Source organism: Cibotium barometz, chromosome 51 (assembly GCF_041138505.1).
Source record: "Cibotium barometz isolate CiBa-2024 chromosome 51, ASM4113850v1, whole genome shotgun sequence".
Lineage (NCBI taxonomy): Eukaryota > Viridiplantae > Streptophyta > Polypodiopsida > Cyatheales > Cibotiaceae > Cibotium > Cibotium barometz.
Genome location: NC_141096.1, coordinates 2715173 through 2734070, shown reverse-complemented (window position 1 = coordinate 2734070; position 18898 = coordinate 2715173). Strand labels below are relative to the sequence as shown.

Here is an 18898-nt window from a genome sequence, read left to right as displayed (position 1 = left end):
TCTAGTAAAAATTGTAACAATTGTATCACTCTATCCTAACCAAAACAAAACAAAAAAAAAACCCACCAGCTTCGAGGGAAAGGAGGTAAGTTGATGTACCTACAAAGGTTCTGATGTAGCTTATCTTGCAAATCAATGAAGCTATTGTATCGTGCCTCATCAAATGTAATCCCTCTCAAAATAGCACAGACCACAAAAGGCCTTATTAAGGCTGTCTGCAAAAGAACCAAGTTGATATTAGCAAGCCACATCCATAATTTGATATTTACAAGGAGAAGGCACACGGTGTTCTTTGCTTTGTTGTCTAATTTACTCAATTTCACAAGATTGCCAAATTCTTCATTTTCCAGTTCTTACAATGATTCATTGCAAAATGCTCCAGCATTTTCATTGACATATTAGGTTTAAAGAGAATTTTTAAAAAAGAGCTATAAAAGATTGGGCTCCACTTCCTAAAAGGAAGCTATTTTTGTAACTCAAATATAGAATCGCTTTAAAAAAAGGAGGTACTTTTGTAACTCAAACTTTGAAAAGGAAGTCAGTTTTACAATTCTAGTCTACACTTCCTAAAGAGGAAAGTTTATTTTGTAACCTCAGACTAGAATAAACAAGTGGAAAAGTATCAAATTTAGTGTCATCATGAGGCATATTTGAAATGCTCCAATGTAACCAAGAGAAGAACCCAATGTAATTGTGATACTTCATTATTTATGAAGTCCCATGCCAAGAGATGATGGCAGTGGGGGCGGTAGGGGTGTGGGAGGTGAACAAGGGGGTTGTGATAGTGGTATTCCCAACGTGCGGGGATGTATTTTCAATTTTATTAACACTCTTTCGGTCAATGCCCAGAAAATCACGTAACTATTCTTAATCTTTGCCCTGGTATGTAGAAACTTTTACGGTGCTATGAGAGCTTCGGTTGATATCTTTTGCAATAGGATTAGTACTAGAAGACAGAGAACAAGTGAAAAATAAGCTGAAGCAAGAAAAAAAGAGACATGAAGTGTAACTCAAGCAGGAGGCTCACACACCTAACTATTGATGCAAATTAAACACTTATGGATGGCCACAACTACATTAACACAAAACTTGAACCACAAAACTGTAAAAGAGATATGCACATGCAACATCACACTCGGGCCAGACTGGTATCACAGCAAATCAGCAGGTACAATCAGCAATTCAGCTAATTCTGTCAGTTCAGGAACAATTAGTACGGACAAGTGTATGGCAGCAGTACATCTGTATGGACCGTTCACACCGGGATGTTGGGGCTGCTCCAGATGTGTATGGATGCTGTACAGACGATTAAGACTGCAGATGTACGAACAACAGTACGACTTCACGGCCAGTTTGGGCACAGCAGCCAGGTGTACAGAAAGGCCAGCTAACACGGATACGTGGTTGCCTTCTTGATGTACATGCTGAGTATCTCAACCTGGGGAGTGCCAACAAGAGAAAGGCATGCCCATGCCCTCTATGTGTGTCCAGCCATCAACAGAGTGGCCCAACATAAATAGAGTAAAACTGGGTGACCTCGTGAATAATTAATCCCTTTCACACACAAGTGTTTTTCTCATGTCCCTTGTCCAGGTTGCTCTCAATGGCCTTCGGCCACACGTCTTTGAGTTTCTCAAAGCCCACTGCCATCTCACAACTCCATGTCATCCTTTAAGGCACCATCAACAAAAACCAAGTGTGTGTGGCCCTCTGTTGTTATTGGATAATCCCCCATTCCCAAAGTTTGAACATCATAACCTTTTGGGTGTCTTGATGTTCACCAAAGCCCGTCCACATATGAAAACTGAAGAATGTCTGAAATGGTGACATTTAACAACAAACAAACACAAACAAAGAAACTACTAGAAAAACAATTCCAAAGAATACAAAACCAGAAAGAAAGAAATACAAGTTTCTAAAAATTTGAAGATAGATAGAGTTAATAATAAAACAAGAAACATAGCGAGTTATAATTTAAATCAAGAAAACTAGCCTATTGAAAATGAAGAGAAAGAAAGAAAGTAAAGAAAAAGAAAGTTATATTAAACATCTACAAAAGACCAAAAGGAACTTTGAGACCAAAATGAGTCACAGTAGTGGTAACTGGATCATGGAAAAAGAAAAGAAAATGAAACAACTAGCTACATACACAATAGTGATCATATGAAGAGATAAAATAACCATCTTAGTACAAAAAGTAGCCACCTAGCTCATATCAAGAATATAAGGTACCACCTATGATATAATTTATGTGCAAGGACGTCATCTAGGACCTCATATAGTCTATGTCCACCTCATGGATCTAGAGCTGTCACATGGAGGACAAGGATATCTCGTGCACTGCACTAGTCGCATGGTAATGGTGGGTAAACGTCCCCAAGTTACCAAAGTTAGGTTAACCTAGGATTAGGAGATAACCCCACATGGGTTACGGCTTATAAGGGGAGGCTATAGTTATAGTTAATAATATGGTTACTATCAATTATTGGGCCGAGGCTAAAGTTATTGGCCAAGGGTCTATAAGCAAGCTCTAGGCTGAGTTGGGAGTTCCGATTAGATATGGCCTCCAACTCAGGGGTGAGTCCGGATGAACTCTATGGTTGGGAAGTGAGCCTTAAGCCTTGATCCTCAATGGGATCTATGCCAAAAGGTCCTAGGGTTCATGACTATGAGACCTTATAGTAAGGTGCCTTGTGGTGCCACCATAAGCAACTTAGGTTCCGTAAGATCAAGCTCATAACAAAATCGTAGATCTAGTACACCAGATCACCCCTAAGCAGAGGAGTCGAGGCTGGGCTCCCGCCCATACAGACTCACACCAAATAGCCTTGGTGTCCCATACCACTAATCCATGTCCTGTGTAGACTCAAGCAAGGACCAAAGGAAGCTGTCGGCTGCCAGAAAGGACTGTCGGCTGCATGAAGGCTGACGTCAACAGTACCAAAAGGGTGTGTCAGCTGAAAGCGCTGAAGTGTGTGGACTGGAGTACAGTCGGCCAACATGTACAACAGTCGGGCAGCATTGATGGTCGTGGAACTGGCCGACCAGCAGTCGGCCAGTTCCCCATGTATTCCAAGGGGCTATAAATAGCCCCCCTTGCTCAATGTTTTATTCATTCAATCCCACTAGGGGTTTGGATCATTAGAAGTCTCATAGGGGACAGATTTTGGTGTTAACCACCTTTTTATGAAGGCAGTCCATGGCTGCAGACATGTACCCTTCTTTTACCATAGATTATACTGAATTTCCAGCACTTCTCTCTCTCTCTCTCTATACTCTCTCTCTATACCTGCGTTTTTGCATCAGAAGGTTTCCAAGAGTGTTTAGGGTTGAAAGAAGACTACCCCAGAGCTTCCACATGTTACATTGGTATCAGAACATCAGGCTCAGCAAATCTAAACACTGATTCAGTCCCAGATGATGGTGTACAGGTCCAAGGTACAGGAAAGTACACGGATTCAAAGCCCAAGGCAAGAACACAGATCAGGAAGATCTCCCACGAGGTTTGTTGGTGGTGTTCCACAGTGCCAGATGGGGATGGCAATTCCGTGAGCCAGATAGGTTCTCAGATAACGGTCCCAAGGGAGGTTGATCCTCCAAGGGTGATGTGAGAGTGCCAGACTCAGTTCCAGGAATGAAGACCAAGACGGTGTTCAGAGTCAGGGCAGGAATGGATGGTGGACTAGAGGAACCAAATGCATAGATCTTCATCAGAGACAGAGTGGTTTGGAGAACACGCCGGGATTTCAGAGAAAAGGGTTTGCCAGGGATGGATGATGACAGAGGGACTTCGGGACAGGATTGGGATAATGACAGTTGTCAGGCGTTTTTTTGAAAGGTGTTTTGGGCTTGTGTACATATGGAATGCATGGCGTGTGAAGAGTTTTGCCCTGGAATGCCTTGGCAGATGTACAGACTGAATGGTTTTGCTATAAGCTTGTGCAGGTTTGTTCGAAGTGTGGTCCATTGGAGGTGGTATCAGCTGTTCGGCCGCTTTATATGTGTGCGTATCCTTTAAATGGAATGGATACTGGAAGACCGTATTTGAAGGTATACATGGAAGCATGGGCAATTAATAGTGGAAGGGGCCAATGTCGCATTGAATTTGGTGTGAAATGGAAGGCTCTAAGCATGGTGGCCATTTTCTAAGCTTTAAAATAATAAAAAATAATATCAACGTGGCCGGCAGTGAAATAGCCACGTGGTCGTTTGTTCAACTGCCAGCTCCCTCGCCAGCGTGAAAGAAGACTCTAGAGGGTTGGCGAAGAGCTGCAGCAAGTGAAAAGTGGCCGCCTCTGGCACGGAAGAGAAGGATTGCGTTGGCCCTGGGAAGAAAAGTTGGTGGGCGACAGGCTGGAGCCGTTTTTTTTTGTGGTGGTGAAGTTGGTGCAGCCGCTGCAGAGACAGAGGGCTGGCGACTGGCGCAGCCGACAGCGGGAGTGTTGGTTTTTTTTTTCCTCGGTGGCTTGGTGTTGCTATCAGGGTGGTAGAGGCCGGTAGCATGCATGCAAAGAAGAAGCTGGTGTGAGGGTGGCCGCCTTTAGGATGCAAAAGGAGACTACTAGGCGAAAGGAGTGAAGGAAGCCGAGTGGAGCCGGCTGAATTGTGAAAGAGGGACTTTTTTTACATTATTGTGGATAAGTGTGTGGTCTTTGATTATCTTGTGGAGTACAGAGTTTTGAGGTATCTCTGTGTGGTGTTTTGAAAGATTTCTGTTTCCAGCATCGTGCTGGTGGTGCCCCCTTTTGTAGTTGTTGTATCAAAGTTGGGAGGTGAAGGGCTATAGAGGCATGGTCTTTTTTTCTTGTTTTCACCTCACAACAGTCATCCAAGAGCAGGTTGGATTCCCGTCATCAAGTTTAGCAGAGGGGGATGTCATGTGCATTAGCAATGCCATGGACATTCTGAGAGCTAAATCCAGAAGAGGCAGCCAGATAAAGAGTAGAACCAGGATGATAGAGCACTCTTGTGGCAGTGTAGACTGAAGCAAGGACCAAAGGAAGCTGTCGGCTGCCAGAAAGGACTATCGACTGCATGAAGGCTGACGTCAGCAGTACCAGAAGGGTGTGTCGGCTGAAAGCGCTGAAGTGTGTGGACTGGAGTACAGTCGGCCAACGTGTACAGCAGTCAGGCAGCATTGATGGTCGTGGAACTGGCCGACCAACAGTCGGCCAGTTCCCCATGAATTCCAAGGGGCTATAAATAGCCCCCCTTGCTCAATGTTTTATTCATTCAATCCCACTAGGGGTTTGGATCATTAGAAGTCCCATAGGGGACAGATTTTGGTGTTAACCACCTTTTTATGAAGGCAGCCCATGGCTACAGACATGTACCCTTTTTTACCATAGATTATACTGAATTTCCAGCACTTCTCTCTCTCTCTCTCTCTCTCTCTCTCTCTCTCTCTCTCTCTCTCTCTCTCTCTCTCTCTCTCTCTCTCGGAGGCAACCGGGAAACATCAAAGGAGAGAGCTCTCATACTTCGCTTCCCCTCTATTGAGGCGAAGAAGGAGTTCTTGAAGAGACGACCCACTTTAAAGGATACAGGCATTTTTCTTGGTGATGATCTTACTCTTTCACAGCTTGCACATATGAAGGAAGTCATGCCAGAGATTAGAGCGGCAAGAGAAAAGGGAAAGATAGCATTTTATAGAGAAGGGAGGGTGGTCATCGTGGAGCGACGCTCTACATGACGGTGCGAGACCTATGGGACCAAATTAAAGCTGGCAGCCTGGAACTGCAATGGATCCCTCAGACTTGATGTAGGTGCCTTTGAGGACAGCTTTAGAGATAGAGATATAGTCTTCTACTCGGAGACTCACCAGGCCCCTGGTCAGATGATGCCACAGGTGACAGGATACAGATGGGAGACAGCTTGCAGAGTAGGGACGAGATCAGTACACAGTAGTAGAGGATCAGGAGGGGTGGCAGTTCTTTTCAGGGAGGAGCTGCAACCGCTTCTACACATCGTTCGGAGAGATGATCAGGCCAGATATATGTGGGTGAGACTGAGGGCCGACACAGGCAGATTCCTGTATATTGCCATATGCTATTTTGCTCCTAGTACATCGACATATGCAGCACCTAGAGGGCAGTCTCCTTTCTCTGTGCTAGATGATGACATATGGGAGTTCTCTAGGGATGGAGACATCATCCTGTTAGGGGACTTTAATGCCCGGACGGGCAACCGCCAGACAGCCTTTTATGATACCTCGGAGGAGATGCTGAGAGAGCTGGACACTCTGGATATGGGATTAGACAGACGCTCACAGGATGTGGAGTGCACAGAGTATGGGAGATATTTGGTAGATATGGGGACTGCACATGGGTTGGCCATACTTAATGGCTTGCAGAGGTTCTCGTCAGCAGCTGGATTTACTTGCTTTCCACATAGACATGGTGCTAGCACAGTGGATTATGTTATGGCTATGCCCAGCTTTGTTTCATGCATTGAGGACTTCACAGTTAGATCTCGGCCCATTGGGGTAGTAGTGGATCATGCATTGTTGACATTGACTATCTCTTTTCACTTTACCACAGCTCAGAGGACACGAGGGGCAGATCACACTCGATATACTTTTACCTCAAAGACTGATGCTGTCTACACAGATGGAATTTATAGACGTACGTACACAGAGGAGCCAGGGAGACCTTTGGAGGAGTTGACCCATATACTGACAGAGACTTTACATGATGCAGCGAGAGAGGCATATCCACATACTCAGCCTGGACAGAGACAGCGTTCTAGATGTATGCCCCAGAACAGCTGGTATGATGAGGAGTGCAGAGAGACCAGAGCCCGACTGCAGCGGGAGGTTGCTTTGGGAGTCACTACTCACCGACAGTCACGTATTGCCTTCCGACGCCTTGTGCGAAGGAAGAAGCGGGCCTTCCTTGCTCAGCTATAGCAGGAATTATACCAGCTCTTCTTGAGCCAGGATTCGAGGGAGGCTTGGCGTCTGTTTCATGAGTCCTCCCCTGCTTTGGCCATCACTTCTACAGAGGTCTGGGGTAGTTATGCAGCATCTCTATATACAGTTCCTGGACAGGCACCTTTTCCTGACCCGCCAGCACCATGCCCACAGACATGTACTTTCTTTACCGCAGAGATGGTAAGGAAGGCCATTGATAGGATGAAGACTGGGAGAGCATATGATCATGATGGATTGGTCGCTGAGCACTTTATTCATGCGAGAGACATGCTGGCAGAGCTTCTAGCAGTGATGTTCAATCGTGCTATGTGCGAAGGCTTACCCAAGACTTGGAGTAGGTCCACCATCGTGCCTATCTTCAAGTCAGGGGACCCTATGGAGCCAGGGAATTATCGCACTATTATGATTGGTCACACACTAGCACGATTGTATGCATCCATTCTTGAGCAGCAGTTGAGTAGATGGGCAGAGAGAGAGGGCATTCGAGCAGAGGGACAGGCAGGGTTCAAGAGAGGTTTCTCTACTCTTGACCACATCTTGACTCTGCGGGCCATTATTGAGGAGGGCAGGTCGCATGGGCGACAGATTTATTGTAGCTTTGTGGACTTCCGCAAAGCATTTGATACAGTGCCCAGAGCCAGATTGATGAGGCGATTACAGGAGATGGGGGTACCCACAGAGCTCATATGGGGGATTATGGCTTTATATAGATCAGTTGCAGGTTAGGTACGCACCCCAGAGGGGGTCTCTACTTTGGTTCACTCCACTATAGGAGTGAAGCAAGGTTGCCCGTTATCTCCTTCATTGTTTGGTATGTATGTGGATGAGGCTTCTGACTACATTGAGAGATTGGGGGACAGAGGAGCCCAGCTAGCAGGTACATGGATCCCACTATTGTTATATGCTGATGATATTGTGTTGATCTCTGACTCCCCTGAGGGTATGCAGCGTCATCTGGATGCTTTACATGAGTTTGCACATGATAGTGGATTGTCTGTCAACCTTGGCAAAACCAAGGTTATGGTGTTTAACACCACGCCACAGTGGGTTAGGCGATCAGCTTCCACATTTACATATGGGCAGGAGATTGTGGAGTATACAGATGCATATACATATCTTGGGGTAGTATTCAGTGGGCCAGTGTTTTCGATGAGGAGAGCAGCAGAGACTAGATTGACTAGAGCACATGCAGCCCTGGGTGGTTTGGAGAGGATGTGTTCGCAGGTTCAGTTTCAAGAACCTCGAACGAAACTTTGGCTTTTTGACACTCTAGTGACATCAGCTATGCTTTATGGAGTGCAGATATGGGGACCTTCAGTGGGCCATCACAACGCAGGCGGGTGGAGAGGTATGGAGAGGCCTTTGGTATCTATGATTGCTAGGATTATTAGAGCCAAGGCCGTGGTACCTCATGAGATTATTCGAGCAGAGCTGGCGGCTGCCCCTCTGGTGATTGAGGCTCTTACGAGATCAGTCTCCTACATACATGGCTTGTGGGATCTCCCCCGAGACAGATATGCACGCCTCGCCCTGGAGTCCTCCCGATAGTTAGCTTTACAGGGAGACACGGCTTGTTGGTATGGACAGATGACATCTTGGTTCCAGGCACATGGTTTTAGCATGGACACATTGCCTCCCTTCCAGTATTCTCTGGAGGCACCCTCTCTCACTCTCACACGGACAGAGATTACCAGACTCATCCGTCAGGATTTAGTTCAGCTGGACATTAGGAGGACATGGATACAGCCGACTGAGGAGCTGGGCACGAAGATGGCTTTCTACAGAGAGCATTTTCTTCAGCTCACAGCAGATGGTTTTGTGATCAGACCCAGTTACATGGATGTACACTTGTCTCATGCAGTACGATGTGTTATTGGTCAGATTCGCACATCCTCACACCAACTTGAGATTGAGATTGGCCGATATAGAGGTATACCAGCTGAGGCCAGGATATGCCGAGTATGCCATGGGGAGCCAGAGACAGAGCTGCATTATATATGCCATTGTACTGCATACTATGAGATACGTGGTCGTTTCCACTATTTATTCAGAGAGGGTTTTGGACCACTTTCCAGAGTCATGGGGTACTAGGACCAGAGGTGTTTTGGATTGTTCTTGCTTGAGCTGCGGAGACATAGAGATAGCCTGCTTAGGCACACAGAGAGCCAGACTCAGAGGCACATTACAGACTTCTTTAGTCCAGCCATCACTGCGCCAGATGGACCACAGCAGCAGCAGGACATGGATACCGCCCACACCAGGGGTACACTGATTGATCGTGCGATTGAGCTTGGGTGGTCCAGACGCCCACGACTACGGAGGAGGGCATCCCAGCATAGACGGAGGTTGCTGCGGCGGATTCGGATTATTCTTGCGAGGCATGCGGGACACCCAGTCAGGGTGCTGACCACAGAGGATATTGAGGAGATCCGCCAGTGTCCGATGCGGCACATATTATGAGATGGAGGCACCTCCATAGTGTACCCCTCCGTCCCACATGATATTGTATCCCCTCACTATATTCCACTCACCTCCATAGCGTACCCCCCCTCACTATATTCACACCCTATAAGGGTTTCTGTTTACCTTCCAGCTCCAGTTTCATTTTCTAGGTGCCAGTAGTATCATCTTTATTTTTCATTTTCTGGGTTTTTTTATCCAGACATTGTATCAGATCCACCATGATGTAACTTTCGGTCTCCCCTCCCTCCCTCCCTCCCTCCCTCCCTCCCTCCAGTTTCATTTTCTAGGTGCCAGTAGTATCATCTTTATTTTTCATTTTCTGGGTTTTTTTATCCAGACATTGTATCAGATCCACCATGATGTAACTTTCGGTCTCCCTCCCTCCCTCCCTCCCTCCCTCCCTCCCTCCCTCCCTCCCTCCCTCCCTCCCTCCCTCTCTCTCTCTCTCTCTCTCTCTCTCTCTCTCTCTCTCTCTCTCTCTCTCTCTCTCTCTCTCTCTCTCTCTCTCTCTCTCTCCAGTTCGCCTCTCAGTTCGCCATTTCGCCTGTCTTTCGCCAGTTCGCCTCTCTGCCCACCAGTTCGCCGCCCAGTGTCTTTCGCCAGTTCGCCATTTCGCCTGCCCGCCCAGTTCGCCTCTCAATTCGCCATTTCGCCTGTCTTTCGCCAGTTCGCATCCCCTTTCTCTGCCCACCAGTTCGCCGACTGTCTTTCGCCAGTCCGCCTCCCCTTTCGCCTGCCCGCCCAGTTCGCCTCTCAGTTCGCCTCTCTGCCCACCAGTTCGCCGCCCACTGTCTTTCGCCAGTTCGCCATTTCGCCTGCCCGCCCAGTTCGCCTCTCAGTTCGCCATTTTGCCTGTCTTTCGCCAGTTCGCCTGCCCGCCCAGTTCGCCTGTCTTTCCCCAGTTCGCCTCTCTGCCCACCAGTTCGCCGCCCAGTGTCTTTCGCCAGTTCGCCATTTCGCCTGCCCACCCAGTTCGCCTCTCAGTTCGCCATTTCGCCTGTCTTTCGCCAGTTCGCCTCCCCTTTCCCCACCCACCTACTCACCCACCCACCCTTGCTCAGGCCCCCAAGGCAGCAACATAACTCTCTCTCTCTCTCTCTCCTCCCTGCCTGTGGGAAGGACTGCAGAGTGATTTGGAGGAATGGCCCCGAGTCTCCAAGAGAAACTCGAGGCCCTTGAGATGGCAATGAAGGCATTAATCAAGGAGAACAAGAAGACATCCGATTCCAACCTCAATGAGGTGGAAAACAAACTACACAAGCACATCATAGCTCTCGAAGCACGGGTCACGAACCTCGAACAAGAGAACACGGCACTCAAGGAGGAGGTGAGTGCATTGAAAGTGGAAATGGTAGCCATCAAGAATGCTGAGAAGGAAGAAGGAGAGATCAATGACAACACTCTCACGGCCATCAAAGAAGAGATCTCCAAGGAGATCACAAAGGACATGGAGGGAAAGCTCGAAGCCAAGCAGTCAGGATGGGTCGAGGTGGTGAAGAAGAACATCCGCAAAGAAGTGAGGGAGGAAACTCCAAGGTAAGAAAACCAAATCATTCACACCACCATTGAGGAGGAGAAGATGAGGCATGCCCGCCGCCTCAACATTCGAGTCACAGGTATAGCCGAGACACCCGACTCCACTCCCGAGAAAGATGGACAGCTTCTATGCATGAAGCTCGGCTACAAGGAAGAGCACCCTCTCCCCTTCACCAAAGCATGGAGAGCCGGGAAAGACTCAACACGCAAGCGAGCCCTCATCCTCCAGTTTGCAGGAGAGACGGAGAGGGTCACCTTCATGAGGAAGAGGGTCATACTACGGGGGTTAGAGGGAGCTCCTATTTTCTTGGACGATGATCTCACGAGGATGCAGCTTGAGCATAGGAGAACTTGCATGCCACGAGTCTTACACGCGAGGAGAGAAGGCAAGAAGGCCTTCTATCGAGATGGTCGGGTCATCATTGATGGCCGGCCCATGGATTAGCGGTTTGGGGCCTATGGGACACAGACCAGGCCACTGACAGAGATACACATAGCAGTATGGAACTGTAATGGTTCACTATGGGTGCAGCCTGGACGACTGGAGCATGTTATGGTGGGGAGAGACATCATACTTCTGACAGAGACACATCAGAGCCCAGAGAGAGGGCTACCTCGAGTAGAGGGATTCCAGTGGGAGTCAGCATACAGGAGGACCACACGACAGGGTACCTCGAGAGGGTCGAGGGGAGTAGTAGTCCTATTCAGACGGGAGCTACAGGGGAGACTGAGAGTGGTAGCACAGGATCCAGAGGCCAGATACATGTGGATTACTTTACAGCTCTCACAGGACAGGGTTATATACATAGCTCTATGTTACTTTTCTCCATCAGGATCCTCCTATGTCATTACAGAGGACATGCCACAGGAGGAGGAGATAGGAGCCTCGCCATACACTTGTCTGTCAGAGGAGATTATGCATTATTCTACACTAGGGGAAGTATTTCTTACGGGCGACTTCAATGCCCACACACAGAGCAGACAGTGTGAGGTGTATGACTATGATGACATGGAGATCCTCCACCCTGTGGATCCAGAGGAGATAGGGGCTAGTCGGGCATCAGAGGACACTGGACCAGACAGAGGACATTATGGGGACCACTTACTAGAGTTGGGAGCCAGGCATCGTCTCGTTATTTATAACGGGATGCTACAGTGGCCGGGATCAGGAGGGCTGACATGCTTCCCACATGGGGGTCATACACGAACCGGAGGCACGGTGGTAGACTACATTATGGGGTCTTTGGAGGCATCACAGCTTGTCACCTCATTCTCCATTCCACCTCGTCCTATTGGGGCAGATCATACATACTTGGCATTTTCACTAGCCGGATCACCAGTATCACCAGTCCCCCACATACCGACGCCATACACTACCATCTACTTCACACATGACATGGCAGACATATACACTGGCAGAGTAGAGGATGGGCTCCTACTCATGGATCCCCTGGCATCTATGGATACCATTACAACCCAGCTCGCATCACTCCTACACACGGCTGCATTACAGAGCTTCCCACATCGTGTACACTCAGGAGAGCTTGCGAGACCTGGGACTATGCCCCAGAACAGATGGTATGATGACGAGTGCAGAGCCCTATACTCACGACTCCGCATACAGAGAGCCTTGGGAGCCATCACAGAGCAGGAGTCGAGGAGAGAGATGAGGAGACTTACTCGCCGCAAAAGGCGGGCCTTTGCAGAGATACAGGAGCTAGAGATCTTTCATTTCTTCATGAGTAGAGATAGCCCTGTCTCATGGCGGCACTTCAGAGAGCCCCGGACCCCGACACCTATTGCAGACCCACACACATGGCACACATATGCAGAGGGTCTATACCATGCCCCACAGCAGCCACCTATACCTCAGCCACAGGAGCCTCGACCTACCACAACTAGCTTCTTTACCCACTCGATGGTACAGGAAGCTATCCGCCGCCTACAGCATGGACGGGCCGCCGACCATATGGGCCTGCAGGGTGAGCATCTCATATATGCAGTAGATTCTTTAGCTCCTTTTCTTGCACACCTGTTTAACAGGGCACTAGCAGAGGGTTTGCCTGTGGAGTGGACGATGCACACCATTGTGCCGATTCACAAAACAGGGGATATGCTCGATCCGAGCAACTACAGGACGGTTATGGTTGGCCACGTGCTGGCCAAACTCTATGGTGCAGTGCTAGAGCAGGAGCTTAGCTTATATGCTGAGCAAGCAGGTTTACGCTCATCAGGGCAGGCAGGCTTCAGGAGAGCTTTCTCTGCCACTGACCATGTATTCACTTTGAGATGTATGATTGATCAGGCCAGAGTGAGGAAGAGAAAGCTCTATTGCTGCTTTGTGGATTTCCGCAAGGCATTTGACACAGTACCACGAGAGAGGCTCTTTCAGCGCCTGCAGTCTCTTGGCATACCAGCAGATATGACATGGGGCATCTATGCATTATATGAGCAGGTTTTTGGGCGAGTCAGATGTCCAAGAGGTATGTCCGAGACTATTGCTAGCACCATTGGTGTGAAGCAAGGATGCCCACTTTCCCCCACGCTATTTGGGTTATACATTGATGAGGTGGCTGACTTCATTACACGGGGAGGCGGAGATGGAGTTGATTTAGCAGGTACCTCAGTACATATTATGCTCTATGCTGATGATATTGTATTAGTGTCTGAGTCCCCAGGTGGTCTACAGCAGCATCTACATGCCCTCCATGATTTCTGCACACAGAGGGGTCTTACTGTGAACCTTGGGAAAACCAAGGTTATGGTCTTTCATACATCGAGACAGGGCAAGAGTCAGCTGACATTCACTCTCGCAGGATGCCAGGTGGAGGTGGTGACATCATACGTGTACCTAGGGGTTACCTTCTCTGCAGCAGCCACACACTTTACCATGGGTTCAGCAGCCAGAGCTAGATTAACACGGGGATATGCAGCATTGGCTATGCTAGAGAGACAGTGCCACCAGGCGCATTTTCAGGAGCCTCGGACGAAGGGGTGGCTATTTGACACATTAGTCACACCGGCATTGATGTATGGAGCAGCAGTATGGGCGCCAGGCCTTGCTACTCATTGGTGGACACAGATAGAGAGACCGCAGGCCCTCATGATGGCACGCATGATACGCAGCAAACCGTTAGTACCTCATGACATTATCCGAGCAGAGTTTGCTGCGCCTCCTATGATGGTAGAGGCCATATTTCAGACTATATGCCTGCTAGACAGATTCAGAGAGATGCCACAGGACAGATTATCATACAGAGCTTTTCAGGCATCTAGACAGTTGGCTGAGGCAGGAGACAGAGGATCATGGTATGCACAGGTCACACATTGGTTCTCACAGCATGACCTAGACATGGATCATCTACCACCATTCCAGTATGATAGGGATGCACCACATATCCGTCTCTCTCATAGTGAGAGGAACAGAGTATTGAGACAGGATCTATGGCAGCTCTATACACGAGAGACATGGATATCGCCTACACAGCCTCTTCCACCGAAGATGCTATACTACAGAGATCACTTCATGAGTATCACTGATGATGGATTTATAGAGAGGCCGAGATACATGGAGGGCTTTTTACCACACGGCTCCCGAGTGGCTATTGGTCAGCTCAGAGTTTCATCACACCGATTGGAGATTGAGACTGGCAGAGCAGCACGGATCCCGCGAGAGGAGAGGGTATGCAGATTGTGCAGAGAGGAGGTGGAGAGTGAGGAGCATTATGTATGCAGATGCAGAGCATATACAGCCATCAGAGAGAGAGATCCCATTTTATTCAGAGAGCCACATTCCCTACGCCAGATCTTTGAGACAGCAGACCAGCGCATACTGGGGAGATACATTCTAGACATACAGCGCCACAGAGAGACATTATTACAGGCTCAGACAGCTCCAGAGGGGGGGCGACAGACACAGATTACTACATTTTTTCAGAGATCCATACCCCTCCCAGCCCCTACACGGCAGGGAATTACTCTTCAGAGAGCAGAGACACTTAGAGCCCGCAGGAGACAGAGGACACCTGGCTTTCGGACACCACGCCTATACCAGAGAGAGATGACAAAGATCAGAGCTCAGTTTCACAGAGAGGGTGCTGATGGGAGAAGGAACCTGAATTAGGGTTAGAGATCATTCATGGGAGACATACACAGAGAAGCAAGGGAGAGAGAGAGAGAGAGTTGTGGGGATAAGTCAACTCATGAAAAGCATGAGTGTGTGACTCCCCTATCACACATGTATATTGCACTAGTACACATAGTGCACTTAGTACATTAAAAGTACTAAGTGTACTATGTACTATAACTTATGGGCTTGTACACACTATAAGGGTGGGCATAACGCCTTTACCCCAACAACCTCCCACTTAAAGGCAAAGTGCCCTTAAGTAAAGGAAAAGAAAAAATCAGCATGTACATGATAATATACAAGGCCATATCAAGGCTGAAAATGGCCTCATCCAATGCCCATCAAGTGTCTGCAATGAGCAAACCGCTCCGGAGGCAAACTCTTCGTCAACAGATCAGCCGGGTTGTCATCGGTATGAATTTTAACAAGCTGAATTTGCTTGTTCTCTATCACCTCTCTGATGAAGTGATACTTCACATCCACATGCTTCGTCTTTGCATGAAAGACAGGGTTCTTTGCCAATTGGATGGCACTCTGACTGTCACAATGCAACAATGGAATATCCCCTGTATAGCCCAAATCAACCACTAACCGAGATAGCCATAATGCCTCCTTGCAAGCCTCTGTGGCTGCAATATACTCGGCCTCTGTAGTAGATAAGGCAGTGCACTTCTGCATCCTGGATATCCATGACACAGCACCTCCTGTGAATGTAAACACATAACCGGTAGTAGACTTCCGGTTATCTGGATGACCGGCATAATCCGAATCCGTGTAACCATGCACTAATGCATCCTGTTTGCCAAAGCAAATGCACAAATCCTGTGTGCCCTTCAGGTATCTCATGACACCTTTCACTGCTTCCCAATGCTTCTTGCCAGGGTTGGCCATGTATCTAGAAACCACTCCCACTGCAAATGCAATGTCCGGCCTAGTAGCAACCATGGCATACATGAGACTGCCACAAGCTGAAGCATACGGAATCTTGGCCATATCAGCCCTGTCTCTATCTGACTGTGGGCTGTCCATAGCACTGAGTTTCACATATGGAGGCAAAGGAGTACTAGCTTTCTTCCCCCCGTCCATATTGAACCTCTGCAAGACTTTGCCAATGTATTCCTTCTGAGACAAATACAACACATGCTGATTTCTGTCCCGAAGTATCCGCATACCCAAGATGTGATTTGCATCACCCAAATCCTTCATATCAAAGGTCTCATGCAGCCTCTTCTTCAAAGCATCCATCTCTTTACGAGATTTCCCGGCAATCAACATATCATCAACATACAAAATGAGAATCAATAGACTGCCATCCGAAGCTTTCTTGGTGTACAAGCAGTGATCTATGTCACTTCTCCTGAATTTCTGAGATTTCATGAATGTATCAAATTTATGATACCATTCCCTTGGTGCCTGTTTGAGCCCATAAAGACTCTTTTTCAGCTTGCATACAAGCTTCTCCTTTCCACTTACTGCATAACCCTCTGGCTGCTGCATATATATCTCCTCATGGAGATCACCGTGAAGAAAAGCAGTCTTCACATCCATCTGAATCAAGTCCAGATCATCATGTGCAACCAAAGCTAATACAGCTCTAAGTGTGGTCATTTTGACCACTGGAGAGAAGATCTCATCAAAGTCAACACCATATTCCTGCTTGAAGCCCTTAGCCACTAACCTGGCTTTGTATCTTGGCTTTGCATCAGGTGCAACTTTGAGCCTGTAAACCCACTTGCATGGCAAAACCTTCTTGCCTGCAGGCAAATGCACCAACTTCCATGTTCCATTTTTGTGCAGAGAATCCATCTCTGACTTCATGGCACGCTCCCATAGAGCCTTGTCTACCCTCTGTAAAGCCTCCTTATAACATGAGGGCTCCCCACAGTCAGTGAGCATCAAGTAGTCAACCCCTGGAACAAACCTGTCAGGGGCTCTGGAGGGTCTAGTGGACCTCCGTACCCAATGACCATCATTTGCAGGTTGCTGTCCAGCCTGCATATCACCCATTGGTGGCTCCTGTTCCATGCCATAAGGCTGAAATATCATGCCCGGTATCTCCTCCAACTGTGGTATATCCATAGGGATATCTTCTGCCATCTCTGGCTGTCCATTTGTACCATTTTCAGCACCATTTAAGGGCTGGTTTTCCTGCTGTAATGGCTGATTTACAGCCCTTTGTTGTTGTCCATGATGTCCATCGTCATCAAAGATGACTCTGCCAGGCTCCTGTTGCCTTGCAGGCTCCTTATACATGCATGTTTCATCAAAAATGACATCATTGCTGCGTATGATCTTTCTATTCATGGGATCCCAAAGTCTATACCCCATTTCACCTCTGTCACCATATCCTAGGAATATGCATTTGTGAGACTTAGGATCAAGTTTGGTGCGCATTTCCCTGCGTATGTGCACGTACGCAACGCAACCAAACACTCTCAAGTGCTTGTATGACGGAGGCTTCCCTGTCCATACTTCTTCTGGCACTTTCCCACCAAGCCTCGTGTTAGGTGACCTATTTATAAGGTGTACGGCTGTCATAACAGCTTCAGCCCAAAAACCATGAGGTAATGCAGCATGTGACAACATAGAACGGACCTTCTCCTGTATGGTCCTGTTCATCCTCTCTGCTGTCCCGTTTTGTGGAGGATCATAAGGAGTAGAAAGCTCCCTCTTGATGCCTTTAGCATCACAAAAGTCCTGAAACTGTTTGGACATATACTCTCCACCATTGTCGGAACGCAAAGCCTTCAGTGTTTTGCCAGTTTGATTCTCCACATGAGCAACAAACTTCTTAAACACTGAGAATGTATCACTCTTCAAACGAAGAGGATAGACCCACACCTTGCGTGTGGCATCATCAATGAAAGACACAAAATATTTTGCCCCTCCCAAAGAAAGCTGAGGCATCTCACATACATCTGTATGCACAAGCTCTAACTGAGCATCTTTCTGTCCAAGAGCTTTCTTGTGGGGGCACTGTAGTTGCCGACCATATATACAATGCTCACAAAATTGAAAACTTGAAAACTTTAGAGAAGGCAAGTAACCCAAACGAGACAATTGCTCCATTCCCTTGACACTCATGTGTCCCAACCGGCTATGCCACATAGAAATTTCCGGCAGCTCGGTTGCATTTACATTAGCATGGTGACAAACACCTGCATGCATGAAATAAAGAGTGTCCACTTTAGAGCCTCTGGCAACAACCAGTGAGCCCTTACTAATCTTCCACTTTCCACTACCAAATGTGGTAACATAATCAGCATCATCAAGCTGTCCAGTAGAAAGCAGATTCTTCTTGATCTCAGGCACATGCCTGACATCATGGAGCATAAGCTGTGAGCCATCTGAAAATACAAGCCTCACATCACCTCTGCCAAGAATTTTGCATGCATGGTTATCACCCAAATAAACCACTCCTTCATTGCCAGCAGTGTACCTGACAAACAAGTCTCTGCAACCTGTGACATGAAAGGAGGCACCTGAATCAATGATCCATGAGTGCATACCATGACCACCTGTAAGAAGTGAATGGGCATCAAGTGAAGACGTAAAGAGGACCTCATCCTCACTGCCACCTGCATGTGACACATTGATTTCTTCAATCTTGACTCCACTTTTGCCCTTCGGCTTTACATCTTTGGCTTCATCCTTGTCTTTGTCTTTGCCTTTTCCCTTTTCTTTCTGATCATTTTTCCATTTGTAGCATTGTTTTTTGATGTGTCCCTTCTTGCCACAATAATGGCATTCCAAATCCTTTTTGGAGCGAGACTTGCTCCTTCCCCTTTCTTGGCTTTTCCCCCTTTGCTGGGATCTCCCACGTGCATTCATTGCATTGG

General features: G+C 47.8%; 1 protein-coding gene across 1 annotated transcript in view; it reads right to left on the bottom strand.

The window, feature by feature from the left end:
- The window catches only part of LOC147609215 (tRNA synthetase beta subunit family protein), a 103374-nt gene that overhangs the window by 55907 nt on the left and 28569 nt on the right, over nucleotides 1-18898 (bottom strand). The window contains exon 5 of the mRNA XM_086787888.1: nucleotides 100-215. Coding sequence (XP_086644014.1) covers nucleotides 100-215 — 116 coding nt within the window. The remainder of the gene's footprint in view (nucleotides 1-99; nucleotides 216-18898) is intronic.